We start from the raw sequence: 18,981 nt of genomic DNA, 5'->3' as shown, positions 1-18,981 counted from the left end.
AGAGTAATAGAACGGTCCTGTCCAGAAGAGTTTAAAATCTAAATAGACAAGACTGTGAAGAAATGACTAATCTACATAGACAAGAGCAGGAAGGAGGAGGAGTATTACCCTCCCCATTTGGCACATTGGGAACTAAGGCACAGAGAGATAAACATGCCCAGGGTCACAGAGGAAGCCTGAGGCAGAGGTATGGATTGAACCCTGAATCCCTGTCCCATATTTGTTAACTCCTTTTCCTCTACTGCAAGGGGGATGGTGTTAGGAGGTTTGTCACCTGTCTCCTCCTCATGCAGGAAGTGGGAATCCATGACAATGTCACCGGCTGAGTACACAACAGCTATGTGGTAAGCCTGGATTTCTGTCACTGACTGACTCCAGCAACTGCGCCCTTACTTTGTAAACTCAGTGCCATCTGGAATTTGTACAAATTGACCAGAGCAGCTGCTGCATAGGGAAACAGAAATGCACAACCTTCCACTGACTGTTTTCCAGTCTGAGTGCAGCTTGTTCCTTGTCTCCTAGTGGTGACTATGCCATGCATCCAGCCAAAAAGAATATATTAACTAAGCAAACAGCCCACTCAATAATGCATCGATAGAAAAAAAAAAATCCACCAAAGCCTCCTTGGGGCTGCTTTGCAAGCCTGTGTTCTCAAAAATGCCCCCACTTGCCACCCAGCATCACCTTTGGCTTGTGGGGAGTATGTTTAAGATTGTGGCTATTCATCCAGATCCCCGCTGTAACATTAGGAGAATGCCAAGCACCTTGATAAGGAGGATATGTAAAGCTGGATGCTGTCCAGATACTTAGAGCCCTGCAAATCCGCAGGTATCCGCTTTATCTCCGTGGACCATTTCTGTGGATAGCAGTGCCAACGTGGATACAAATTTTGTATCAATGCAGGACTCTGATGGTAACCGCCCAGCAGGCAGCTGTGAGGAACCGCAGCATGGATCCTCCGCCTGCCCTGGGCAGGGGACCTGGGAGGCAGAGACACTGGGTGGGGGGTTGGTGGCCGGGGCTGCTCAGCCTCCTGCCCAGGGCAGGTAGAGGGACCCAGGCTCCCCACAGCTGCCAGTGCAGCTCTCCCTGACCCAGCTCCGGCCAGGGAAGGGGGCAGCTCGGAGCCGCAGCCTGGCCACAGCATGAGCAGGGCAGGCAGCTGTGGGGAGCCGTGGCGGACGTTCCACCTGCCTTGGGTGGGGGGCCCGAGTAGCCCCCCGGCAGCTCCAAAGGTCTCTCCACTCCCGCCGGCCAGGCCAGCGTGGAGCCCAGCCAAGGAACCATGGCGGACCCTCCACCTGCAGGGGGTGGGGGGGAATGGTGCTGACAGCAGCCCCTGGCCGTGTCCTTGCCCCCTAGGCTCCTCACCCTGCCGAGGGCAGATGGAGGGGCCGCGACTTTGCATGGGCTCCCCACAGCTGCCCACGCTGCTCTCCCTGACCAGGCTCCAGGAGGGGGGAAGCCTCAGAGCCTCAGCCCGGTACCCAGTGTAGAGCGCTGCAAATCTGCAGATATCCACAGATAATTTTTGTGGATTGCAGATCGGATGTGGATACACATTTGTGTATCTGCACAGGGCTGTACAGATGCTGCTGGCTACAGAGCCCATTGTCCAGATACCGATGTTAGTGCCCTCACACTGATGTTGAATACAGTAGAAAACAGGATTGATCCCTGCAGGACTCCACAGTTGAGGGTCCCCTGGGGAGCAGTAATCATCCATCCCTTCTCTCCAGGACCCATATGGCTGGAACAAGCATCTCTAGGTCTCATGGGCAGAGGAGAATCAGTGCATGGCTCATGCTGCTGAAAGCCATAAACAACCCAGCAGAACTAACATGGATGTTTGGACCTTCGATCCATCCCTGTAAGGAGCTCACCCATCAGTGTGGACAGTGCTGGTGTCACGCTGGCTGAAGTAGCTCACCACTGTGAGTGCCTGCTTCAGGGCAGACCATCAGAAAACAGGGTAGACACCCCAAGCTGGTGGTGGGGTCTATAATTAGATTTCACCAAACCAATAACAAATGTGAACTCCTGGATCACTATACCAGTGTTGCCATAGAATCACAGACAGTCCCCTTAGACTCTCCAGTCTATCTTACCACCCAGATAGACTGAACTTTGTGATATAAAGTTATTTAAACCAAAAATAGCACCACATCAGGTTGCTCGCAGTCCCAAGAAGCCAGTCACTTACCCCAGATCAATTGGTACTCCAGATCTTACACCAAAGATAATGCTGGTAGTCAATTCCACGGTAAACTAACTAAAGGTTTATTAGTTAAGAAAAGGAAATGAGAGTTATGGAGAGGTTAAAGCAGTAAAATATATTAACAGGTGAGTCAGAGTTTGTAATTCCAAATGGTGGCAGTGATGTCATGTACTGCCAGTTTCCCAAAAGTCTTTTCAGGGTACCCAAATTGTCTCTGGCGATCTCTGCTTTTACAGGAAAGTGTACCAGATGCAGAGTCCAGAGATGAAGGATCTATCCTCAAATCTATACTTATATCTTCTTCAGACAGAAAACAAGCTGCTCATGTCTCTACCCTCGTGGCTTTTTCTTAGATGACGGTGAGTGAGGAATGCACTTAGAGTCTCTGACCTCCAATCATCACACACTTGCCATTTGCTTTGAAATTAGCATTTTTCTTCTTTTGCATTTCCAAAGCTCATTTGGGTTTGATTGGTTACTTAGTTACAGGGATATCTACATGCACTGTTGAAGAAGTCTCCAGCTTTTGCTATTTGGGTTCTATACTCACCAGTTCCTCCAACTCTCACACAGAGGTTCTCCACCAGATTGGCATTGCTGCCTCTGCCATGTGTTGTTTACAATGAATATGGAATCAACATCATCTCAGCACGACAGCCAAGTTCAGGATCTATTCTCTGTATCTTCTCCGTGTTGCTGTACAGTAGTGAAATACACACACTATGCCTTCAGACTGGGGAAAGTTGGAGGCTTTCTACACAAAATGCCAATGCCGTATATTGGGCATAAAGTGGAATGACTTCATTTGTAATGCAGATGTTTATGGTCATGCTGGTCTACAGACTAGAGGGGCAGCAGCACGACATACTGCCCCTAAAACAAGGCTGATGACCAAGCCCTCAAGAAGGTATTAACAATCTTTACTGGTAGGAAGCTCAGATAGTCTCCTCAGCTCCAACAGCCAAGAGGGACATGGATCCATTTGTGTCACTGCTAATGAATTTTCCCCTTTATCATGGATTTGCTTATATTACATTTTCACGAAGCTTCAGCATGGGCAGTGCAGAGATGAGAAAGCCAGAGTGGCAAATGCAAATGAAAAAACAAATCCACCATATTTCATGGCACAGCTATACAACTAGACCAAATGTTTCGATATCTTCTGTCATTCTCTTGGCTATCTCAGTAACTCAGCAGACCTTACTTCTCAGGCAATGTTGTGCCAGGTTGAAAACTATGCAGCTTTAGGGATTTTCCACCATATTAAAGTAATTTTACAAGCTGCATAAAGCAAACAGTGCAATAACATTTATGATGAGAGGAAACAGGTGAGATGGGGAAGCACTGTAATGAAATCGGCAACCTTTTCTCTCTCTCCACAAGGGGCCCTGTTCTGCAGTCCAATGCAAGGGTTAGCAGCCCAGATGTATTTCATGTGCAGACCACATCTGGGTTTGCAAGACCTTTTCTGTGGGGATAGGAATGCAGAGGGCCGAGGAACAGAGCCTCCATTGACTTCAATGGAGCTGGGCCCCTTTGCACAGCTGAGGATCTGGCCTTGAGAAATTAGAGGAAGGATGCTTTTGTGGTTTCTTCATGTAGCGAATTATTCCAGGTATTGTCATGTTAAAAAAATGTGTGTGACACCTGTTTTGTTTTAAGATGTGGACTGGGTCTTAATGGAGCTGGGCTCGATTCCTGGCTCCTCCCTGTGCAGTCCAGCTAATTGATTTTTAAAAATCTATTGTCTTAAAACAAACCAAACTTTTTCTTAACGTGACAATACCTGAAATAGTTAGCGATGTGAGGAACTCAGAATTTCCAAGTCTATTACAAATAATTATGTGCCATTAGTGACTTCCAGATCTCATGAGAGTGCTTTGTTGCACCTATGTCCATTTGTAGTAATGAAGCTAAAACTTTGTGTGTGTGTGTGTGTGTGTGTGTGACATTCTTTTCCTGAGTACCTAGGAACATTTAATTTTATTTTATTGAGCTCTGGTAAGTCACTCCTAAACTGAAGCACTCAAAACCTCTAATTTGAACAGCCTGACTTGTGTCCATCAAAGTAGACAACTTGAAAACACTCTTTTCAAGGCACTTATTGAACACTATCATCTGGAAATGTCAGATTCGCACTCATTTAAATAATTTGACAGCTTCCAAAAAAGACACCTGATGAGCATCAGATTCATGTGTCAAAAAAAGTGCAGAGAAGAAGTAGCAAGAAAAAATTCAATCCAGAGGATTTGTATTCCGCTATTAGATGTGATGTATTATAATACTCTTACTACTAAAAAAAAGTGTTTTTCATTTAAAATAGAAAACAAAATGTACACTTGAGACATTTTTAAAAAGGCCCTTACACTTCCCCCAATGCTGGTGAAATTTGCCAGCTTGACAGTCTTGGAAACTGGAGTATTCTGCTTAGCTAAGATGGCGAGCAGCTGCAGTGCAAGCTAATTGTAGTTGTCCAACATGACCAGTAGGGTTGGATTGTTGGGGGGCTGAATACCCCATGGACTATGCTGGGAGTTGTGGTGCTCAGCACCTCTGAAAATCAGACCTCTTTAGTGTCTCAAATGGAGCACCCCAAAATTGAGGCCCCAAAAATGAGAAGAGCCGTTCGAAAACCATAGCCTTAGTTTTCCTATGCTCCAATTATTCTACTGGAGTATGGGTATAATACTAGCATACCTCACAGGGGGGTTGGGAGGCTTAACGGAGTATTTGTAATTGGCTTTAGATCTTCTGGTGAGAAGTGCTACCCAAATACAAAGCTTTCGCTGGTTATGGATTGACACTGCTCAGCGTATGGCCATTCATGTTCAAATTCTGCTGACATCACAAGTGAAAAAGTTTGGAAACTTTAATGGAACATGAAATGGACATAGATTCACTCAGCAGTGCCATCAGTTTGGCTTTGCACTAAGATGAGTCTGGCCCATTGCCCTTTTCTACAGGTATAAACGTTGTTATTTTACTCTCTCTTGTTTGTTCATATATACAATACAGTGATTTTTTATGTGCCCATCCCCACAGCCTCTGGGTACAAATACATCATTAAAATAATATACACAGTACTACTGACAATAGGCAGCAACAATCACCAGTTAACCTGCTGTCTGTGCCTAGTGATGACTTGGAAACAGCTCACGCTAGCTCAAGCACACGATAATCCCTGGGTAAATGCAGTGTGCCCTGGACTATGCTCTGCAGGTTAGCAAACTTGGCCCCCTCACAAGTTTAAGAAAAATCCTCAAGAATTTTGCTTATTCCATTAGGCAAACATTGAGCTGAAATTTACAGAGCACCTTTTGATTTGCCTATTATCTCCTGTTTGTCAATATCCTCAACCATGTCATCAGCAAAGACAGCTTAGTTCCGGGAAGAGGTTTTCTTGGCTAATGTGTTTGCTCTATTAGCTGTCTGGCTGGGTCTGAAGAATCTCTCTCTCCCTCCCTCCCTGTCTCTAGATGAAAACTGTCACCTGCAACCTAAGGTCTGGGTGAAACTCTCCAACCTCAGGGCTAAAGCCACTATACTGCAGTTGTGTGATGATACTGAAGCCACATAAATACTCATCCCATCATCCCAATCATGGCCTGAGCCCAAACCATCTCCCCCATATTCTCCTTCCCCACTGCCCTGCATGGGAACTGTAATGATATTTAATACAATACACAATTCCAGCCATATACCTGTAGCAAGGGCACAATGCTGCATATTCTTGAGCACCACCTACTGACAACTTATCTATTAACAGATGGGCATGGATGGGGTGGGAAGCCATATGAGGACAGGACAGGAAAAAGATCTATTAATTAAACACATATAAACCTTAGAGCGAGTTGGAGAAATTCCAACAAAACATTGCCAAATCAGCAAATTCTGATGAAGCAAAGTCAGAATATTTTGCAGAGTCTGATTTTGCCAAAGTACTGATGGAATCCAAGCAGGGTTCCCCCTGTAAGTGGGCCCATAGCATGGGCAACCTTCCTCTCAGCATTAAATTGCTTTTAATTTTATCTATCTTAATGCATTGTTATCTCTTGGAGCAATCTTTAGTATCTCTTATCCAGTACATGCTTTGCCAGCCTTAGGTTTTATCAGGAATGCTGGCCTTGCTATGCATCAAGGACATCTCTTGGTACTTCACTATTTTCTTTCCTTTACTTTTACGAAACACAATAAAAGACCTTCCCAGGCGTGTACTCTTTTCTTTCCTGTATTGCTGTTTCTGCCAGTCACTCACCAACTAACCCAAGAGACCTTTCAAACCGATGGCATTTTAAAGGTGGAGGTTGTGGCGCAGGTTGGAATTTTTATCTACAATACAGATAGGCTTGGCATTGCACGGTATTTCAGTTCAGGGTCTGCATTCCAATACCAAGAGATGAATTAGCTGTAACAATGAAGTCTAACTAATGGAAGTCTCCTTGGAAAAAGATTACTGAATGGCATCAGCTTAAACTTTTAACAGCTTCTAAATTCCCCTATAAACTTGTAGCTCATTAGCTAGGCCACTGACACCAATTTTATTACTTTAGAATACTCAATAGCCTGACTAAAGTCAGATCCCAGATTTGCTGTCCTAGAAACTTTATATGATAGATAGATTGATAGATAGATAGATGTGAGATGGAAAGACCATTTCATCCAGTGTTCAGCATCTCTGCTGGGATTGGGGGTGAAAAGGTAGAAAAGGAGGTGAAAAGTAAGGTGGCAAAATTTGCAAATGATACCCTATTCCTGAAGATAGTTAAGTCCAAAGCTGACTGTGAAGCATTACAAAGGGATCTCACTAGACTGGGCAACAAAATGGCAGATGAAATTCAATGCTGATAAGTGCAAAGTGATGCACATTGGAAAATATAATCCCAGTTATACACAGAAAACGATGGGCATCTAAATTGGCTGTTACCACTCAAAAAAAGAGATCTTGGAGTTATTGTGGATAGATCTCTGAAAACGTCTGCTCAGTGTACAGCAGCACTCAAAAAAGCTATCATAATCAGTATTATAATGCCACTATATAAATTCATAGTACACACACACAGGTTGAATACTGCATGCAGTTCTGGTCACCCCATCTCAAAAAAGGTATTAGAATTGGAAAAGGTACAGTGAAGGACAAAAAAAATTATTAGGGGTATGGAACAACTTCCGTATGTGGAGAGATTAAAAAGACTGGTACTGTTCAATTTAGAAAAGAGACAACTAAGGAGGGATGTGACAAAGGTCTATAAAAGCATGAATGGTGTGAAGGAAGTGAATGGGGAAGTGTTATTTGCTCCCTCACATAACACACGAATCAGAAATCACCCAAAGAAATTAATAGACAGCAGGTTTAAAACAAATGTAAGGAACTACTTCTTCACAGAATGCACAGTCAACCTGTAGAACTCATTGCCAGGGGATGTTGTGAAGGCCAAAAGTATAACTAGGTTCAAAAAAGAATTAGATAAGTTCATGGAGGATAGGTCCATCAATGGCTATTAGCCAAGATGGTCAAGGATGCAACCCCATACTCCAGGTGCCCCTAAACCTCTGATTGGCAGAAGATGGGACTGAACAGAGGATGGATCACTCAATAACTGCCCTGTTCTGTTTATTCCATCCGAAGCATCTGGCACTGGCCACTGTCAGAAGCTGGGATACTGGGTTAGATGGACCTTTGCTCTGATCCAATATGGCCATTCTTATGATCTTATGATTGCCTATATCTGATCTGGTTGACATGGTGGCTTTATTTTGTGACTTTTCTTTGCACATGCAACTGCACAATTTGCCTGAAGCATTGCAGTATTTGTGCATACCAGAGTGGGAGGGCACATGCATACAAATCTCAAGCTTCTCTTTATGAAAAGCATGTTCTGAGAAAGTGTTTCTTAAATACGGCCACCAGGGGCTTTTCTTGCAGCCACAGCCTTCTGGGCATTGATTGGAGGGGTGGGGGAAAACAGCGGCCCCTCCCCTGGGACTGTCAGGATGGCTTTGGCCTTGCCCCCTCTAGAGGCACAACGCTGGAGGAGCAGACAACTGGTGTGAGTTCCCCACCTTCTCCGGGGGCAGTGGGGCTCTGGCTTCTGGCTTCAGCCCTGGGGTGGCGGGCAGCAGGCTCCGTACAGGTTCCAGCCACGCAGCGGTGGGCTCTGGCCACAGGCTCTAGCCCCCCCGGCTGCAGGACCTAGCAGGCTCCATCCCCTGACCCATCCACCCCATCACCCCTGGCTCCCACTGCCTCCCTACCTACCTCCTCATCTAAGGCTTAATTTATCCCCCAGCTTGCCAGGGCTGTGTAAGTCTGCTGTGAAAAGTGATATTTGTTAATATCGCTTTTCACGGCCTCCCAGCTAGTTAAGAAGTCTGCTGTGAAAAATGATATTAACAAACACACAAATATAATTTTTCACAGAAGCAAACTTACTAGCTAGCAAGTCTAAAACAAAAATTCAACCAAAAAAGCAAAAGAAACAACAACCAGACAAGGACATGCCATTAACCTTATCTATGTTTCTATTCTGGTTCGGTCTAGTAAAGAATAGAGACAACTGTACATTATTTTTATTATTCAGTCTGCAAAAAAACCCTCACATAAATAAATTACTATGATTTGGATGTGTATGTGTTCATATTTATATGTTTTTCGTCAAGTTAATTAAGTATTTTAGGAAAAATTGTCACAGCGGCCACCAGCAAGAGTTGGTGGCTGTACTCTGAGGCCACCAAAAATTTTGTTGTGAGAACCCCTGTAAGAGGTGGACATCAAAAGACCTAAACATAGCAAAATGCATAGGGAGCTATGGGCCAGATATCCAAAGAGTTTAGGCCATACAGATGTCCTCAGTTGTCTGATTTGTGCGCAGGACTGCATCAGTTATAAAGACGTGCAACTGAAGATGCCTGAACTCTGCAGATCCGGTCCTATCTCTAGGAACCGTGCAGGAATGAAATACTTTCACAGTGTTACCATGGGGTCAATCATTTCATCAATCAAATTATATCAATTAATGACAAAACAGCTGCTGTGGCCTCACAGGAAGTTACGTATGGAAAGCAGAATTTTATTTTATTCTTTTATTAACTTAGAGAACTGCTATTAACTCTTCCTTGCTAAACACAAGGAAGTTTTGTGATTTTTCTTGGGTAGCAATTTAGATACAGCTTTACATTTTCCATAGTAACTCTGTTAAATCAACAATAACAGAAGTTTTTTTAGTTGCTCTGACAGTTGCTGATCTGTCACTGCTCACTATACTGGGAATTTACAGAATTTTGAGACTATCTGTTCTGTACACATGAAAAGCCCCATCTTAGAGAGACAGAGCTTTTGCTTATATCTAATACTATAGGAAATTCATCGGCAAGAATGATTTTGGCATAGCCTTTCAGAACTTCATGCACAAACTTAAAACCTCCAGGTACATTGATATGTGAATAGAATGTGAAATACGCTCTTTTATTCCCCTGCTTTTGCTGCTCAAAGCTGCACTTTATCCCCACATCAGGCAGTGTTTCCAAGGTGAGTAAACACACTTTGTATGAGCCTCCAGTTCACAGCCAACTAGCAGGCACACACATACGAGATGTGCCAGGCTGTCTATTATGCTTTACTACACTTGGTGTTCTAGTTCCAGCCACTCATTGCGCACAACCTTTCCCACATATTGAGGAGTTACAACACTTTTTGCATCAGAGCAGAACTAGTTCAAAGATTGGCCAAAGCAACAAGTTTTGTAATTGCTTAAAACAGCAAATCCAAGGGCTGAGAATCTCAGTTTCGAGCATTCATTAATCAAGCCTGTTAAATAATTACCTCTTCGCGGCTTCTTGTCAATTGTTCATGATGATAACTGTCCATGGCACTGTTCCAGGAGCCATCCTGTGACGACATAGGGGACAAGCCTGCTTCACCTCTGCTGGTGGGAAGGACTCCAGCATGTGAGGAGTATTTAAGAGACGAGGTTTCCTCCTTGGAAGTAAATGATCATAAGAATAGTCCAAAGTAGGCAAAATCTGAACAGGTAGAAGAAGCAGTGAAATCCTCTCCAATCTCTTTTACAGGAAAGTAAGTGGATTTCTATATATAAATTGTATGCATTCTTCTAGAGCTTTACATTCCATATCTATGCACAGGTTTGATTTAGACACAATTAAATCTAATATGCAATCTTTTTATTACTGAATGTATTTTTAGGAAAGCATATTCCTTCCATTAGGAATTGTTGGGTAATGTGCTAACAGGCCAAATGTTTGATCTTTGATTACAGACCATATCCACTGCAGCCTACAAATAATGACTCCCCAGCTGAAGACTCGACTGAACATAAACCCACGACTCATCCAGGGGGATTTGAAGAGCCTGTCTCAGGAAGTGAGACACTTCATTGAAAGCAATGCCAAGCTGTGCCAACCTGCTAGAATTCATATCTGTGATGGCTCAGAGGAAGAGAACAAAAACATTCTGGATACCATGGTAGAACAAGGCATGATCAAAAAGCTGAAGAAGTATGAGAACTGGTAAGTAACAGACATATGTAAAAGAAAGTCAGGGTTAGACCTGAGAGAATTGTGGTATATAATTTTCCATTAACGTTTATATTTAAAAGGGGATTTCGTTTCAACCATGTCCAAAACCCTTTAGTGTTTACTTTCCATGAACATTTGAGTACTCAGGAAAAGTGCACTTTAACCTTGAATATTCACCCAATGCTGATTTAAACGGTATTATTCAACTGGAATATTCATGGTTTACAATTCACAGTTTACAATTCATGTTCTATTACGAAAATCTTCCAATTCAGGAACAGAAACCATATCATGTGACTTGCACAGAACCTTAAGTCTTCAAAATGCTCTGCCAACACAATGGATTAGATTCTGATCTCACTTAGGCCCTGATCCTGCAAACACTTACACCTGTATTCAAAGTGTTTACAGGGCCTCTGCCTTAGCCAGGAGTCGCTCTATTGATTACTGTGTAAAACTGGCAAAACTCTCGATTTATACTGGTGTAAATAAGAATAGAGTCAAGCCTTATAACTCCCTGTGAGTTATTAACCCCATTTGACAGTTGGTGAAGCTGAGGTCAAGAGAGATTAACATGTAACGATACCACAGCTAAATTTCTAAAGCCATGACACCATCAGTTCATTCTGCAATATTCTTAGCTATTTTGTATGAGAGAATACATTCCACCGATCCTTTATCTGAATAAGCTGTGGTTGTCTGGAAAGATATCTGGACGTGATGGGCTGTACCCTTACCCACTATAAAGCATTTTACCCGATTGTGCCTTCCCCCTAGGGAAGGATTAAATGTACTCTACTTACCACTTTTTAATGACCAAAGCACAATTTCCTGATTTTTTTTTTTAAACAGTTGGTTGGCTCTGACTGATCCAAGGGATGTGGCAAGAATTGAAAGCAAAACAGTCATTATCTCTCAGGAGCAGAGAGATACCATTCCAATCCCTAAAACTGGAACTAGCCAGCTGGGTCACTGGATGTCAGAAGAAGATTTTGAGAAAGCCTTCAGTGTCAGATTCCCCGGGTGCATGAAAGGTAAAAAGAAAATTCACATGACACTTTCATAATAATAAAAACACCAGTAATAATAAATAATAATCTAAAAATTCAAATACATTTGGCTAAGATTTACAAACTTTGGCACATAAAGGTTAGGCAGCTAACCCATTTTATCAGGCCTTTCGGTCTCAGAGCTCTGCATACATATACATGGTCATTCTACTACCCATTTTAAAGAAGGGCAACTAAAGCTTGGAAAGCTTGGGTGACTTTCCTGAAATCAACAGCGAGTCAGTAGATGGGAAATTGAGGAAAGAACCCAAGAATCCTGACTCCCGATGTCAAATTCTCTTCAATGCAGTTCCACCAGTTTACACTAGCAGAGAATTTGGCCTCTTGCTCCTTCTGAGGCTGCTAGACAATTCTACCTACCCAGCACAGTAGCTTTTATAACTTAAAAACACAGAAAACTACTAGTAGTTAAAAACAAAACCTTTTCTTACATAACCTGACAAAAAGGAGTGTTTCAAATCTATAAATATCCTCTGGAACCACCTTGCAAAAGATGGAGGGCTTTTAAGGAAGTGAGAAAATGTAAAGGGACAAGGTACTTTTTAATGATTATTCCAACAATATACTGTTTTTATTCTTGGTCACATCTCACTCACGTGGCTCTGCTCCTGCTTTACAGGACGTACAATGTATGTCATCCCCTTTAGTATGGGGCCCATTGGGTCTCCTTTATGCAAGATTGGGATTGAGCTGACAGATTCGCTGTATGTGGTGGCCAGCATGAGGATCATGACCCGGATGGGAACAGCCATCTTGGAAACCCTAGGGAATGGAGAGTTTGTAAAATGCCTTCATTCAGTTGGGTGCCCTTTACCACTAAAAAGTAAGTAATCGTATTAACCATTAACTCTGACTAATGCTCAGACATATGTGTTCCACCTATCTTGTATCCTTGGCACAATGAAAACTACCAATGAAGTCAACGGGAGGTTTTAGAGTGTGCAACAAAAGGAGGGTCAAGTCCCTGGTGAAGGAATTAGGATTTAAGGCCTTCCTGGTGGGCAGATTATTTCACAGCTGCCTACTGCAGGGTTTCTGAAGCATCTGGTACTGGCCAGTGTCAGACACAGGACACCGACTAGATGAACCTTGTGTCTGATCCAGTCTGGAAATTCCTATATTCATGAGTAGCGCATTGTGTTTTGCAGAACCACTAGTAAACAATTGGCCCTGCAACCCAGATTTGACTCTGATTGCTCAGATTCCTGATCGCAGAGAAATCATCTCTTTTGGCAGTGGTTATGGAGGAAACTCCTTGCTGGGGAAAAAGTGCTTTGCCCTCAGGATTGCCAGCAGAATTGCCAAGGAAGAGGGCTGGCTTGCTGAGCACATGCTGGTAAGAGCTGTTAAAATCATAAGTGAATTTTTTAAAGCAATTAAACCTCAAAACAGCTCAGCGTGAATATGCCATGACTTGATATGAGTGGAATTACCATCTGGCACGAATATTACTGTGATGTGAGATGTACATATCATACAACCATCTTATGTAGAAATAGGGAAGTACTTGTATTGTTGATAAATAAGCATTTTATAGAAGAAAATATAAAAATAGGGAACTAAGCAAGATTTCCATCTGCTTGTCTAGGCCCTGATCCTGAATTATGTTCCATAGAGGCAGACCTCGGTGCCTGTGCAGACCCCATTCACTTCAGTAAGGATACACATGGGAATATGGGTCTACATGCATACAACAGCTTGCAGGATAGGGTCCATAGTTTGTAAAATTGTCTTTAATATTAAAAGCAGACCTGAAAAAGAATCCTGAAAATATTCAATTCCTTTTTCAAATGAATTGCATTTGACTGTGTTCGTGCCCTTCCTGTCTTCACTTTCCACTCTCATTTGAGCAATCAAGTTTCACTAAAATGGTCCTGCAAAGTGAATTTCCTAGTTACGCATTTGAGTATTCACAGCAAAGACATTTTACATTCATTCATACAAGTATTTATGCCAGGCTGACCCACTCAGGGAACTGAAAAATACCATGTGGCTTACCTGATCATCCATCAGAGCTCAGCAACACAAAAATATTCAAAGTCTGAATATTTTTAATCTATGAAGTAAAAAAAAAATTAAGTAAATTGATCTCCCTCACACCCACTCTCCCTCCCTCCCTTTCTCCTCTCCTTAACCTTTCACTCTCCTCTAGCTCTTTCACTTCACAATAAAAGTATGCGCAAGTCATTCCTATCATAAAAAAAAAAAAATCCCACCGTTGACCCCACTTGCCACTCCAACTACTGCCCCTTCCCCTTTTCCCTTTCATCTCTAAGCTCATTGGGCGCACTGTGTAACACATAATAATAAAGTTTGAATAAATGTGTAAATACATTTGAAAAACCTGTGATCTGCTCACAAGTATTCCATGGGGGGACACTTTGTCAAATAAAATACTATCTGCAAATTATTTGCTCAAATCTAATATTAAGTCCTTTTTCTTAAAAAACTGCACATAATTTAATGCAAATCCAACATGTTTTATTATTACCATTTACTGGTAATAATACAAGTGCCTGAAAAAATAAGCATATTAAACAGAGACATTTATTTTTCAATAGATCCTGGGTATCACAAACCCAGAGGGTGAGAAGAAGTACTTTACCGCAGCATTCCCCAGTGCGTGTGGAAAAACTAACTTGGCTATGATGAACCCAACTCTGCCAGGATGGAAAATAGAGTGTGTTGGGGATGATATTGCCTGGATGAAATTTGATGAGCAAGGTAACTTTTCTTACTGTAAGGCTGAATTGCTCTAGGGATTGGCAACCTTTGGCACGCGGCCCACCAGGGTAAGCCCCCTGGCAGGCTGGGCTGGTTTATTTACCTGCCACGTCCACAGGTTCGTCCAATCGCAGCTACCACTGGCCGCGGTTCGCTGTTCCAGGCAAAATGGGGGCTACGGGAAGCGACGCAGGCCAAGGGATGTGCTGGCCAGTGAGAGCTGCGATTGGCTGAACCTGCGGATGCGGCAGGTAAACAAAATGGCCCAGCCCACCAGGGGGCTTATGCTGGCAGGCCGCATGCCAAAAGTTGCCAGTCCCTGCTCTAGGGACAAGTCCTGCTCTCATTAAAGTCCATGGCCACCTCCCTCTGACTTTGATGGCAGCAGGATCTGGATCCTAGTCTGCCAAGAGTTCAAATGGTGAGTTGGGTTTTCTATCATAGAATCATAGAATATCAGGGCTGGAAGGGACCTCAGGAGGTCATCTAGTCCAACCCCCTGCTCAAAGCAGGACCAATCCCCAATTAAATCATCCCAGCCAGGGCTTTGTCAAGCCTGACCTTAAAAACTTCTAAGGAAGGAGATTCTACCACCTCCCTAGGTAACGCATTCCAGTGTTTCACATTGTTTGGTCTCTCTTAAATTCCAGGTAATTTAAGGGCAATCAATCCAGAAAATGGATTTTTTGGAGTTGCTCCTGGGACATCAGTAAAAACAAACCCCAATGCCATAAAGACCATACACAAGAATACCATCTTCACCAATGTAGCAGAAACCAGCGATGGAGGTATATACTGGGAAGGCATGGATGAACCACTTGCACCAGGAGTGACACTGACTTCATGGAAGAACAAGAAGTGGACCCCAGGGAATGGTAACTCTGCATGTTCGGGGGACTTTTTAAATTTCTCTTCACATTTCACGTTAACTCTGCAATCATGAAATATTTTGGTCTGTACAGGGGAGACTTGCGCCCATCCCAATTCTCGATTCTGCACCCCTGCCAGCCAGTGCCCGATCATTGACCCTGCCTGGGAATCTCCAGAAGGAGTGCCGATTGAGGGTATAATATTTGGAGGCCGTAGACCTGCTGGTAAGAGCTGCAATAATGTGTATCAAGACCAAAGTCCTAGCCACTGTATGCCTAAAACTGTGCTGGCAACAGTTGGGTTTAAATATGATTTTTGCTACCGTGGTGTCCTCTAAGCAGCGAGAGCAGCAAAATAACTAGATTAGTAAACCACATTTTAAGAAGTGGCCTATGATTTTTGGGTGCCCAACACTTTACAATTATCTGTATTATGTTAACACCTAGGGGCACCAACAAAGATCAGGGCCCCATTGTGCTAGGAATGGGACAGACAGATAGTAAGACACAGTCCAGGCCTCAAAGGGCTTACAATTTAGATAGCCCAGACTGAGAAAGGGTGGGAGAAATGAAATATTATCCCCATTTTATAGATGGGGAACTGAGGCTACCTACTGAACCAAGTTCCATTGAAAATCTGGCCACAAGAGCAAGAGATGCCCACATTATGACTTTTAGCCCTGTGGCTAGAGCACACACCTGGGATGAAGGACACCCAGGTTTGATTCCCTCCTCTGCGTGATTGGGAGAAATGATTTGCGTTGGGATCTCTAAGCACTGAGCTTTGGGATAATCTAAGGTGGAGCTTCCGCAATCTCTCCTATTGAAGTTGTTCAGTTTGGCTAGATAATTAAAAAGTGATTGGAGTAGGGGGACTGGACCCTAGCTCTCCCACCTCTTAGGTGGGTGCTGTAACCACCAGACTACAATGTCAGTCTCCCTTTCTTTCTCTCTCTCTCTCTCTCTTGCCCATGGACTCAAAGTAATTATACACAGTGGAACAGCTTCAAATACTTAAAGATTCATTGGGCTGGAGAGAAAGAGAGAATTCTGGCCTAAATTATTTTCCAATAAGAGAGAGGGAAAAAAATGAACTGAATTATATAACAGGAAAAAGAGGGACTGAATTCTGTGGTAACATGCGTACTGCAGTACCTCAGGTAGCTAAAGCTGTTATAGCAAAGACTTTTGGACCTTTAATTAGTGAAGCTATTTTGTTCTCTACAGGTGTGCCTCTAGTATATGAGGCCCTTAGCTGGGAGCATGCCGTATTTATAGGAGCAGCTATGAGATCTGAAGCAACCGCAGCTGCTGAGCACAAAGGTAAATCAAAATCTAATTTGCCTTTCCATATTAAAAGTAGTCCTTTCTGGATACCCAACAGTGATCACCTGTAAATTACTATACGCTACAGTCTGCTTCTTGGGAGTTAATTTTGTGAATTGTGCAGTTTTCAAAATACAAAATATTCCGCTTGGAGCTAAAAAAATTCTAACCTAAAATTCAACATACAGCAAAACAACTCCATGTGGGTAATGTGGAGCAGGGACAGAGTGTGGCCAACAGGATGCCGGAGTCTGAGTTGAAAGACTTGATACGGAGCCATTGTGTGATCTTGGACAAGTCACTGAAGTCTTCTGTTTTGTTACAGAGCACATGTTGAATGGGCTAGTTTTGGGATGCCCAACTTGAGACATTTAGGGCTGAATTTTCAGAGTTCTGACCACCCACACCGTCCATTTACTTAAACTGGAGTTGACCATGCTTACCACCTCTTAAATTCAGGCTCTTAATCAATTTTTGCCTCAGTTTCTCCATATGTAGATTGGGGATAATGCTTAACCATATTCTTAAAGCTCTTTTTGCTGACAGGGTAAAATGTTGTATGAGGGCTAAGTATTATCTTACTTTTTATGTACATTCTTTTAACAGGAAAAATCATTATGCATGACCCCTTTGCCATGCGGCCTTTCTTTGGCTACAACTTTGGCAAATACCTTGCCCACTGGCTTAGCATGGCACATCGCCCAGCTGCAAAACTGCCCAAGATCTTCCATGTGAACTGGTTCCGAAAAGACAAGCAAGGGAAATTCCTGTGGCCTGGTTTTGGGGAGAACTCCCGTGTGCTGGAATGGATGTTCAACAGAATCCGTGGAGAGGCCAGTGCCAAGCTAACTGCTATAGGCTACATCCCTGCTGACTCAGCCTTGAACCTGAAGGGCCTAGAAGGCATTGACATGACAGAACTGTTTGATATCTCCAAAGAGTTCTGGGAAAAAGAGGTGACAGAAATCAAGAAATATTTTGAAGAGCAAGTTAATGCTGACCTCCCTTATGAAATAGAAAGAGAGGTTCTTGCATTGGAGCAAAGGATAAAACAGCTGTAACTGATCAAAACCGTTCTGAATCCACACATAACGAAGATGACAAGCACACTTTACCGGAAGCACACTAACACATGGATAGGTAGGGGCTATGCTGAAAAATATAACAATTTTCATATAACAATTCTAAAAACACAGACTCCAATGTTTTAGAGAATGTCTGTTTCTGTTATAATGAGCATTAAAGACCCAGATGAATGTGTTTTTATCTTAGTGGTGTCAGTTACAATAAAAAAAAAAAACCTGTAAGCTGTATATATGTATTATCTAGCTATATTTTCTATCTTTAAAAATATTTGGAAAGATTACTTACCAGAATGAAAGATTATTTTGTATTACAAATGCATATTTAAAATATTTTTATTTTATGTCTCATATTCTGGTGATTTCCAGATGTTTTGCACAGCCTGTTCTTTAAATCAGTGAAATAAACCTTTTTACAGAATATTCTCTCATTTCCTGTATTCTCACTGTCCAGAAAACAGCATGCAAATGTCCTGGGCCTCCAATCATTCCCACCGTGAGGAGGGGTTGTGTTCATGGGAGAAAACTAATCACCGAATAAGTCAGTTTCCCACCCATTACTGAAACATACATAAAGTCAAAGAATTCCAAACAATGAGTGGCTTCTGGGAAAGTTTTTTCCTAATCCCCGTGAATTAGAGGTTGGTTCATGTGCTGAAGTATGAACGGCGTGTGTCTCTTCCCCAGCTCCAGGGGGGAGGGGAAGCAGGGTGCTGGTGCGGAATTCAGGGTGCTTTGTGAAGAGTTTTCTGGACTCGTGGGGATGGCTTGTAGGGCTTCAGGAATGGGGAAGAGGGACGAAAGGGTGCTTCACCCACCTGCTGAAACCCTGCTATCCTCCTCCTCAAAGTGCTCCCTCCATGCTTTCCAATCCACACGCATGGCAAGTCCCCTGCCTTTTTCCCTGTTGAATGCTTCGTCACCCTGAATACGCTGCAAATATTTGTTTAGCAAAAAGAAAACCACTTCTATGGTGTAATTAAACTCTTTATAGACTCTGCTTCCTTGCAAAACAAATAGAGCCAGGGGCTGGTCAACAGATGGCCTTCAGAGCTTGCTAGGTGAGGTCACACAGCCTGGAAAACCTTTAACTATCTCTTGGCTGTGTGTTTAGGAATGACCTGAAGCAGGCCACCCCATTACAGGGAGTCTTGCTAGAG

General features: G+C 43.0%; 1 protein-coding gene across 1 annotated transcript; it reads left to right on the top strand.

Annotated features, from left to right (window-relative positions):
• Positions 1 to 10,517: 10,517 nt before the first annotated feature.
• Positions 10,518 to 17,800, top strand: PCK1 (phosphoenolpyruvate carboxykinase 1). The gene is made up of 9 exons (XM_077832082.1): positions 10,518 to 10,741; positions 11,603 to 11,784; positions 12,440 to 12,643; positions 12,969 to 13,156; positions 14,382 to 14,544; positions 15,195 to 15,419; positions 15,507 to 15,638; positions 16,641 to 16,736; positions 17,346 to 17,800. The coding sequence occupies exons 1-9, from the start codon at positions 10,518 to 10,520 to the stop codon at positions 17,798 to 17,800; spliced, it is 1,869 nt and encodes a 622-aa protein (XP_077688208.1).
• The last annotated feature ends 1,181 nt before the right edge of the window (positions 17,801 to 18,981 follow it).

Source organism: Eretmochelys imbricata, chromosome 13 (genome assembly GCF_965152235.1).
Source record: "Eretmochelys imbricata isolate rEreImb1 chromosome 13, rEreImb1.hap1, whole genome shotgun sequence".
In the NCBI taxonomy this organism is placed as follows: domain Eukaryota; kingdom Metazoa; phylum Chordata; order Testudines; family Cheloniidae; genus Eretmochelys; species Eretmochelys imbricata.
The sequence above is the reverse complement of the archived record's forward strand: the minus strand, read 5'-3'. Positions and strand labels throughout refer to the sequence as shown.

Coding starts and splice junctions, on each gene's coding strand:
- PCK1 (XM_077832082.1), top strand. CDS start 10,518: ATGACTCCCCAGCTGAAGACTCGACTGAACATAAACCCACGACTCATC. Junction 15,420..15,506: donor GAAGTGGACCCCAGGGAATG/GTAACTCTGCAT, acceptor TGGTCTGTACAG/GGGAGACTTGCGCCCATCCC. Junction 15,639..16,640: donor TGGAGGCCGTAGACCTGCTG/GTAAGAGCTGCA, acceptor TGTTCTCTACAG/GTGTGCCTCTAGTATATGAG.